General features: G+C 53.7%; 1 protein-coding gene across 1 annotated transcript; it reads right to left on the bottom strand.

Annotated features, from left to right (window-relative positions):
* Positions 1-1,540: 1,540 nt before the first annotated feature.
* Positions 1,541-9,656, bottom strand: SYNGR4 (synaptogyrin 4). Its single transcript, XM_066373893.1, has 5 exons — positions 9,531-9,656; positions 8,446-8,628; positions 3,132-3,369; positions 2,085-2,224; positions 1,541-1,774 (listed from the first exon to the last, which is right to left on the bottom strand). Exons 1-5 carry the CDS (start codon positions 9,576-9,578, stop codon positions 1,541-1,543), a joined length of 843 nt encoding a protein of 280 aa, XP_066229990.1. The 5' UTR covers positions 9,579-9,656.
* Between the last annotated feature and the right edge of the window lie 171 nt (positions 9,657-9,827).

The following is a 9,827-nucleotide window of genomic DNA, read 5'->3' as shown; positions in this document are numbered from 1 at the left end:
CAGTTGGTAAATGAATGCTCTGCAGGCCACTGTGACCCTTGCATGGGTGTGTTTTGTTTGGCCTGCCTGATATTAAAAAAAAAAAAAAACTCACCTAAAAGATGTCTGATTGTTCTAGAAAAACCAGAAGTTCTAGAGCTACACTGTCCAGTATGGTGGCTATCAGTTACATGTGACCATTAGCACTTGAAATGTGGCGAGTCCAAACTGAGATGTAAAATAATGCAAAGGATTTCAAAATTTTGGTGTGAGGGTATATAAGATATCTAAGAATTTTCTAAACTGATGATATGTTGAAATGATAATATTTTGGATTGGGTTAAATAAAATATATAAAAATTCATTTCATTGTTCTATTTTTGTATGTGTATGTGACAGAGACAGGGACAGATAAACAGGAAGAGAGAGAGAAGAGAAGCATCAATTTTTCATTGTGGCCTTAGTTTCTCATTGATTGCTCTCTCATTTGTGCCTTGATGGGGGTTGGGGGTGGACTACAGCAGACTGAGTGATCCCTTGCTCGAGCCAGCGACCTTGGGTCCAAGCTGGTGAGCTTTGCTCAAACCAGATGAGCCTGTGCTCAAGCTGATGAGCATGGGGTCTTGAACCTGGGTCCTCTGTGTCCCAGTCTGACGCTCTATCCACTGTGCCACTGCCTGGTCAGGCTGTTCTGCTTTTCTTAATGTGGTTACTAGACTAAAGTTCCAAGCCCTGTGGCTTGTGTTATGTTCAATCAGATAGTGCTGCTCTAGGGCCCCTAGGCCTGTGGTGCTGAGCGGTGGGTGCTGTGTGGTGGGTGCTGAGTGATGGCCCCTGCTAGACAGCCCCTGCCTCCCGTATGCACTTAATGGGTGCTTCAACCCTGGGGGTTACTTGCCTGGCCCGACAGACAGGAGCATTCTGTGGCCTGTGCATGGGTCCTTGATGAGCTTTGGGGTTCCAGAAGAAAACTCTATCCTCTTCCTCCACAGTCTTCCAAATATTTGAAGACCAAGGATCTCCCTGACCTCGGTCACCAACTCACTATCCCCTGTTCCTTAAATGACTCCTCACACAGCTTGGTTTTGAGTTGAGTCTCTTGTCACTGGAGTGAGTGAAAGAGCTTGGGCTTTGGTGTCAGTGACAGGACTGGTCCCAGTGTTGGCCCTGATTCTTAGCACTTTCTCTATGGGAGGAAGCATTCCCTCTCTCTCCCTCTCTCTCTCTCTCTCTCTCTCTCTCTCTCTGAACTTGAACTCCCTCAACTGCACAGTGGGATGTGCATGCCTCCCTCCCATGGCTAATGTGGCCTTGGTATGTAATGGGCCGAAAAGACATTTCTTTCCTGTCGTCACCCCTGATTGCTGTTATCACGCAGTACTGGAGTGCCCAGGAGTTGGTGCAGACCCACTGTAGAGCCCCTGAGGTGACCCTGCTGGAGTTCTCCCCTCCACGGCCACTATCGGAACCAGAGAGGGACAGACATGAGAAGGACAGAGGGCCATTTTCAGAAACCCTTCTGGAGGGAGGATGAGCTCTTTACTGAGGTAAATAAGAAAGGCTAGTTGTCGGGCATCATAGCAAAGCGGGGGACCTTTGCAGAGGCCAGATAGGGGGACAGGGCGGAGCTGGCATAACTCACGCTGTTGGGGCCGATGGTGGGCGTGTTGATAGGGCTGGTGGCAGAGGGCGGGGAGTGGATGGTCAGCACCACACCACCCTCATCCAGGGAGCGCTTGTAGGGGACTGGAGCATCACTGCGGAGGTCCTTGAGGGCCAGGTAGGCCTGGAATGCCTGTGGGCGGAGGAGGGTGTGCGCTGGAGGCTGGCTTGGGCTGGGTAGAAGGGGAGAGGGGCCGGGCCCAGACCTGGCCTGGGAGGGAGATGGGCACGGCTCTGCCCACTGCTCACTGGTCAAGGGCACCCAGCACAATGCCTCATGCTGGCCTGCCTCTGCTGGGAGGAAGGGGCGCCTTCTTTCCAATTTGTCTGGGGGGCAGGGGAGGGGCCTAGTGGAGGCCTTGGGCAGCTGAATGAGAGGGAGGATGTTCTGGCCCTGCCACCCCGGCCCTGCAGAGGGTGCCCAGGGAGGGACTCATCCTCACCCAGATGGGGATGGAGAAGAAAGCGAAAGCGATGGAGGCCTTGGCGCTGCTGCTCCCCACGAGGAAATGTTTGGGCGGTGAATGCCGCCACTCGTTGGCCATGAAGCAGAAACCCAGGGACCAAATGCCTGCCCAGAGGACTGGAGTCACAGGAGAGGAGAAAGGGGGTGGGGGAGAGGGACTCAGAAAGGGCTGCTGGTTCGGAAGGGGCGAGGGGGTCTTGCTGCGGGGCCTCTCCCTCCCAGCTCTCCGTAAGATGCAGGCACCGCTGGAGTGGATCTGCGCTGTCAACTGCAGCCATGTGGGGCTGTTTACATTTCAATCAATTAAAATAAAATTAAAAAAATTCAGCTCCATGGTCCCAAAAGTCACACCTCAAGTGCCCAGGGGCTGCTTGTGGCCAGTGGCTCCTGTACTGGGAAGCGTAGGTACTGAACATTTCCACCCTCAGGGAAAACTCTCTTGGAGGGCAATGGATTCAGTGCCCACTGAGGGCCCGCCCAGCCCTGAGACTCTTGGGCTGGTCCTGTGCAGAGGAGGAGGAGGGAGGAGAAGGGGGGAAGGAGGAAGAGGAGGAGGAGGGGAAGAGGAGGGGAAGAAGGGATCAAAGGAGGGGGAGGAGGAGAAGGAGGGGAGCAAAGGGGAGGAAGAGGAGGGGGAAGAGGAGGGAAAGAAGGGGTTGAAGGAGGGGGAGGGGGGAGGAGAAGTAGGGGGAGGGGGAAAGGGGGGAGGAGGAGGGGGAGAAGAGGGGGGAGGAGAAGAGGGGAGAAAGGGGAGGGAAAGGGGAGGAAGAGGGGGAGGAGGGGGAGGAGGAGAAAAAGGGGGAGAAAAGGCAGGCAGAAGGGAGGCTTCTAGAATTGGCCTGGGGATCAGAAGTGACCCTTACACTGAGTCTAAAGGACAAAGTAATAATTGCAGGTGCCACTGAGTTGTAAGAAGGGAGGGACAGAGCTGTGGGTCACACGTAGGGGCGGTGTCCTAGGGCCCCAGAGCCAGGGTGGGCTGCCCCCCCAGCAGGGCAGCCTAAGGCGGTGGCCTGGGGCTCACCAGCCAGGATGAAGTCCAGCAGCTGGATGGCCGTCTTGAAGTGGGAGCCGGCAATGCGGCCCTCGTGGGCATCCAGGGCCAGGAAGGTCAGGCTGCTGAGCAGGGCCAGGAGGCCGGCTGCCACTGCGAAGCTGCAGGCCACACCGTTGCTGTTGAAGACGCAGTGCAGCTGTGAAGAGTCTGTTTTGTTTTGGTAGCCGTCCGTCAGCAGGGAGGAGAAGACGATGAGGGAGAAGACCTGTGGGTGTGGGAGCAGGTTCCAGGGCCCTGAGAGGAGCTCAGCAGCTCCCTAAACCTACTGGGTTCCTCATCTGTGGACTGGACCCTGCCATCTACCTGGGGGCAGTTCAGCCCCTCCCTCCCTGTCACGTCCTCAGATCCTCCAAGCCCTGTCCCTCCTTTTGTCCCTCACTTGTTTCCTCCATCCCAGTTCAGGCCTCCTCCTCGCCCCCAGGGCCCTCACCTCAGCCCATTCTGGATCTTCCTCTTCTATTCTCACCCTCTCTGCACGGGCCTCTCCCTGCTCACAGCCCTACATCACTCCCTAACGCCCCCAGGACAGAGTCCCACTCCTTCAGCCTGGCCTGCGAGGCCCTGCCTGGCCTGTGCTCTCCCTAGTCACCTACCTCACCCACACTCCCCTCCTGCCATCCCAGACTGGTGCCCGCCCCCAAATCCAGGTACCAACATTAAGTGCTTAGCACAGGGCCTGGAACATACAACGGACTCAGTACGTGTTTGCCATCACACCTGATCGGTGGTGGTGCAGTAGATAGTGCGTAGCCCTGGGACACTGAGGTCCCAGGTTTGAAACCCCCCGGTTGCCAGCTTGAACACTGGTTCACCAGCTTGAGTGTGGAACCATTGGCATGATCCCATGGTCGCTGGCTTGAAACCCAAGGTCGCTGGTTTGAGCAAGGGGTCACTGGCTTGGCTGGAGCCCCCCACTCAGGTCAAGGCACATATGAGAAGCAATCAATGAACAACTAAAGTGAAGCAACTATGAATGGATGCTTCTCATCTCCCCCCCCCCCCCCTTTCTCTCTCTTGCTAAAAAAAAAAAAAAGTGCCATCATGATGATTCTCTGCCTCCAAGCTCTTCCTCCTGCAACTTCCTTCTCTAGCACCAGCTTGGCTAATCCCTATTCATTTTTTAAAATAAATTTGTGAAATAGTCCAAAAATACAGAAAAGGGAAGTGTTACAAACACCCAGGGCCTAACAAACATTAACTTATTTTTTAAAAAACAACAACAAATACAACCTCACTGAGAGGGAAGCTAGTCTCCCATCTGTATATGCCGCCTGGAGCACCCGTGGTGCAGTTGTCTATGCCTACATGTGTCTTCCGCGTGTTTATTTATTAAACACCACTGAAGTACTCCACAAGCACTAGCCTGTGCCATCCTTCCAACCACCCCAGGATGCGGGTACTACAAATAGCCTCATTTTTTAGATAATGTTACTGAGGCACAGAGAGGATGAGGAATTGCCCAAAGTCACTCAGTAAGTGGCAGGGCCTGGATTTGAACCAAGCTATCTGCTTTAACCTCCTGCACACCGCTTTCTGCTGGCCCAGATGCCTTGAGAGCAGAAGTTCCTATCAATGTCATTCAGTGAAAGTTTTAAGCCTCAATTATTTGCCCCAGACAGTTGCAATGAAGCGTGGTGAGATCAACACCAGACATAGAAGGAACTGGTGTGATGTGGGGTGGGCGGTAGGTGTTGATCCAGGAAGGCGTTCTAGTTGCGGTGATGCTTCTAAGGAGTGTTGTGGGGTGGGAAAGGGGAAGGGATGGGGACATTGCCAGGAGGGCAATAGGGAGCCACAGCAGGGCTCTGTGCAGGGGAGGGGAGGGTCAGCTCTGGGCGCATGAACACCCTCTCAGGGCCATGTAGAGATGGACTAGAGGGGTGAGATTATAGAATGGAGGCCGGTAGGCACCTGGGGCCTGGCGTCAGGGAGAGAGCCTAGGTTTGAACCTGAACTGAAATCATGGGGGCTGGATTCAGGAGGAAATAGGGTGAGATCTGAACTGCAGCTTAAAGAATAAGTTTGTCCAACAGATAAAAGAGAAAGAACACCTCGGGTAGGACTAACCATATGTGCTAAAGCCAGATGCTGCTGCGTGGAGCTCCTTCAGGGACTGAAGAGAAATCTCACACGAGGATCTGGTGTGTGAGGAGGATGGAAAAGTGGGCGGGGCTCAACTCCCAGAAATTGAACACCAGACTGAGGGGCCTGGTCTTAGGAGCCATGAAAAGTAATATATAATACTTGGATTTAATTATATGCATGGAGAGGTTCTGAGCAGAGGATGGCCAGGGTCAGACCTGGGAGTTAGAGCAAATCTACAGGGTTATGATGATTTGGAGGGGGCAAGACAAGAAGCCAACAAATCAGAGAGATTGATGGAAAGGCCCAGGCAAGAAATGCCGAGGCCTGAGCTGCAGTTGGGGCTCTGGGGAATCCAGTGATATTTAGGACATAAAATTGGAGTTGGGGATTGATTGATGTGGTCTTGGTGAATCCCAAGTGGAAAGGGGGGGTAGTCAGTGAGGGGGAGGGCATCTGTTAGAATCTGAACTCTTTCTGGAGAAGGTCCACACGGGACCCTTCATTCTCAGCACCTAGCACCAGAATGGACCTCAGTAAATGTATTGAAAGATGGAATGACCTTGAGCCTTTCTTCTTTGCTCTGGCCTTGACCTTCACACGGACCTGGGGAGGCAAAGGATCAATCCCCAATATCCTCAGGCTCTGTCCCTCTTCCTCGATTCTTTGTCTCAATTGCTTCCTCTGAATAACAACAACAGTGAGTCCCTCTCTTTGTCCAGCATGTTAGCATTTATGAAGGGTATAGCCTCTATTCTGTTTTGGCCTGAAGAGCCGAGTCCGACAAAGGGGATCCTTGCATGGGTGGTCTGGGACAGAGCCAGATGGAGGACCAGCAGGTCTATCAATCATTTTTGAGTCCATATTCATTCTACCTGTGTGATGTCCCTGAGGCCTCATACCAGCCCCACACACTAGATGTTCCTAATTCATTTCTGTTTCACAGGTGATAAATCGAAGCCTTTATGATAGAGTGGAAAGAGCCAGACACGGCTGACTCTGCAGCTGTGTGGCCTTGGGCAAATTACTCATTTCTTAGAGCCTCAATTTCCCAGTCTGTCTCCATGCTGTGAAGAAGGGGCATGTAGGGGTGGGCACTTGGCCCTAATGTTGGTTCTCATGGACCAACCGGAGAGGAGAAGTGTCCTCTCGAGGTCAGTCAGTGGAGGAAAGGAGATTGGGATTCAGGCCTCCTGATTTCTAGGCCAGTGGGTGTCTGTCCACTGACCCCCAAAACCTTGGGCTGTGGCACTGGAGACGTGAGGAGGAGGCTCAGCTGGGCCGGAGGGACCCCAGCCCATGGAAGCCTGAGTCCAAACCTCCTTCCACGCCCTCTCTGGCCTGTCCCCAGGGAGGGAGCAAAGATTCATCAGTTAAGGCACCAGCTGGCAGGCGGCAGTGAAGACAAGCACCAGCTGCCCAGAGAGTCCCTACTGAGCAGCCAGGCCAGGGGGGAAGGAGGAGAGTTGGGAGGGAGCGAGGAGGCAGGCGGCGGGCAAAGTCTGTGACTGAACCGTCTGGCATGGTCTGCGGCCCTTCGCTCTCTCTTCCCCACACCAGTCCACACCAGCTGGGCCTCCTTCTCCCTTGCCACCCGCCCTTCCTTCCGAAGTTTGGAGGCGGCAGATCCTTCTGACTTGCTCACCAGCTGGATGATGTCCTTGGGCAAGTCACTCGACCTCTGTGAGCCTCAGTTTCTCCTTGGGTTGACCAGGGGTAATAACGCCCATGCCATAGGGTCGTGGTGAGGGGCAGAAGAACTAACACTCACGAGGGACCTGAAACTAGGACCTGAAACTCATAATTCCCCTCTTTCCTTGGCTAAGATGGCCAGTGGACAAGAGTCCCCCTGAAACCCATCTCTCTCCTCACTCACAAGTAATGATTTGTCCTGATAATAACTGCTATTGAACGAAAGCTTAGCACGTGCCAGGCATTGCTAATCAGTTTAGGGACATTAACTTGTTTCATTTTCACAACAGTCCTTCCTGTGAGCAGGGTATTAGGGTCTTCTTCTTACACATGAAGGTACAGAGGTTCTGAAAAAATCAAGTCACTTGCTCAGGTCACACAGATACAGGGTGACTCATTAAGTTATCAAACAAAATGGGCACTTTTGAGAATGAAAGATACTACTGATAATTATGCCAGGCCTGGCCCAGGCACACTGACGAGTATGTCACCCAACGTGGACAGCATGTGGCTGAACCAGGATTTTAAGCCGGACCTGTTGGATCTTCTGACCACGACCTCCAGAGGGGTAGGAAGGGGATACTCTGAATTAAGATCCTGGGTTTAATCTAGGGCACCCCACCTACTCCTATGACCCTGATCAAGTGTCATCATCTCCCTGGGCCTCAGTTTCCAACTCTGTCAAAGGAGAGGAATGGTGGCAGCACAGCCTAAAGCCCAGAGTCACAGCTCTGATCCCTTGTAGACTGAGCTCCAGAGAGGCGCAGTGACCAGCCCAAGGTCATACAGCAAAGTTTGGGCTGAATGAGGATTTGAGCCCAGGTATCGTAACTCTTCGGGAATGTGGTGATGATTAAATTACTGTAAAGCCGTTGCTTGGCATAGTGACCACCCAACATCTGGTGTCTTAGGTCTATGTGACACATTCTCTTCCCCCCAGGCCCTGCTCCTCTCCTAGTCCCTTGTCTGAAATGTGGAAAACAAACAGGCTTTGGCACCTCACAGACCCCAGTTTGAATCCTGGCCCTGCTTCCACTGTGTGGCCTTAGCCAACACTGTTTGCCATGAGGGAAATGTTCTAGATCTGCACTGCCCAGTACACGAGCCACCAGCCACATGGGGCCCCTGTGACTGAGGAACAGAATATTTTATTTTAAGTGGAATTGAAATAGCCACATGTGGCTTGTGGCTACCCTCTTAGACAGTACAGTCTTACAAAAATGATTTAACTTCTCTGATCCTCAGTTGTTTTTTTATCTCGGAAATGGGGCTCAGAACATCTCCTTGGAAGGTTGTTTCTTCCTATGAGAGTAGTAAGGGCCTAGAATAGCTCAGGGCAGGGCCTACAGTTAGGTGCTCAGTAAAAAGAGGACAAGTTATTAGCTTCCCTTTGCTTCTTTTCCCCATCTTGCCCTTCCTGTCCCCACTCCCTGAAAACTGTGTCTGAGAGGTAAGACCTTCTGTTTCCTGTCCCCCATGGGGCAGCGGGGCCACAGGAGGGCCTCACCCCTGCGCAGATCCTTGTGACCATCTTTGGCCTCCTCAGGAACCGCACAGCCTCACTGTTAGCTAGGTTCTGGAGGCTCTCGGGGATTTGCATGACAGCTGCTCTGCTTCTGGGGCTGCGGGAGGCAGGAGCAGGGATGTCCGCTGCCTTCCAGTGGCTCCTGCTCACGCTGGGGCTTGCCTGCTGGAAGACAAGATGGATGGCGGGAGGTGAGAGTCAGGCACGGGGTGAAGAAGCTTCTAGGGGTCTCAGAAGTAGGGGGCATGAGATAGGGGACTGCAGGAAGGGGGTCCCAGGAATGGGGTTGTGTGGGGTGAAGTGTTTGGTAGGGTTCTTAGGAAATAGGGTATGGGGTGAAGGGGCTGCCGGGGGTCCCAGAGGTGGGGTACAGGATGGAGGGTTGCTAAGGATCCCATGAGTTGGGGTGCAGGGTAAGGGGGCTCCTGAGAATTGTAGTAAGGTATTCAGGTGAGGGTGCACCTGGGAGGAGGAGCAGAGATGGAGGTGCTGGGTGAGGAAATCCCAGGCAGGGAGAAGGGGTGAAAAGAACTGGGATACTGGGGTCATGTCCCTGGCACAGGAACCAGAGGGCCCCTGTGAAGGACTGTTTTCTCCCTGTGAGAGGAACAGGCGGCATTTTCCAGGGAGTAGGGTACTGGCTTGGAACCACCGGGAAAATCTGACCCAGGCAATCCCTTCCAGGTTTGGGATGGAAGTGCCTATAGTGGAGAATCCAGGCATCCCAGGATGGATTTTATGCTGTCCTTATGATGGGGTTATTTCTTTAGAATACAAGTCTCCCCTTAGAATTCAGCTCCTCTTCATAAAAGTGCGTTTCCTCAAGTTGGAGGGTCTGGACCTCAGACGTATGGAGACATGAGGATGCCATACTCCAACCCCCACCCCCTGCCCTAGGCTACCTTCTTTGAATCAGGGCCTTCCCTTTAAGGACGTGGTATGGGGGTGGTGGGACTTGGGGCGATGCTGCCTGACGAAGGGTCACCCCTACTCTGAGGCTTGGTCTGCGTCAGCTGGGACCCGCTCTTCCCTCCGCCCACCCTCCCAATCCTGGTCCCTGGCGCCACCTCAGACTTCTTTTGCTTCTGCTTTTTCCCGCCTTTTCGTTCCTCCATAGCTGATTGGCTGTGCCTAAGTTCCGCCCCCTCTCTTTTCCCGCCTTCTCAATAGGCGACGCGAGCCGGAGCTTGGCCCCAGCGGACGTTGGGCTGCCCGCCGTTGGCGGGCTGCGCGCGGGAGCGCTACCCCGCCCTAGCCCTCCCGGGAGTCTCGCGCCCGCTCTGTCCTCTTTGAAGCACGCGGACAAGGAGACACTCGTGATGCGCGTGCGCCGTGCCCAAAAGGACTGGAGAAAGGCAGACAAA

This window comes from Saccopteryx leptura, chromosome 3, assembly GCF_036850995.1.
Source record: "Saccopteryx leptura isolate mSacLep1 chromosome 3, mSacLep1_pri_phased_curated, whole genome shotgun sequence".
NCBI lineage: Eukaryota > Metazoa > Chordata > Mammalia > Chiroptera > Emballonuridae > Saccopteryx > Saccopteryx leptura.
This window is presented reverse-complemented; position numbering and strand designations above follow the sequence as displayed.

What these genes read in the sequence shown, in the direction of transcription:
- SYNGR4 (XM_066373893.1), bottom strand. Translation starts at nt 9,578, where the DNA reads ATGGAGGAACGAAAAGGCGGGAAAAAGCAGAAGCAAAAGAAGTCTGAG. An exon ending in TCACAAGGATCTGCGCAGGG is followed by an intron (nt 3,370 to 8,445) that starts GTGAGGCCCTCC and finishes CCACACCCACAG; the next exon opens with GTCTTCTCCCTCATCGTCTT. An exon ending in TCTTCTCCATCCCCATCTGG is followed by an intron (nt 1,775 to 2,084) that starts GTGAGGATGAGT and finishes CTCCGCCCACAG; the next exon opens with GCATTCCAGGCCTACCTGGC.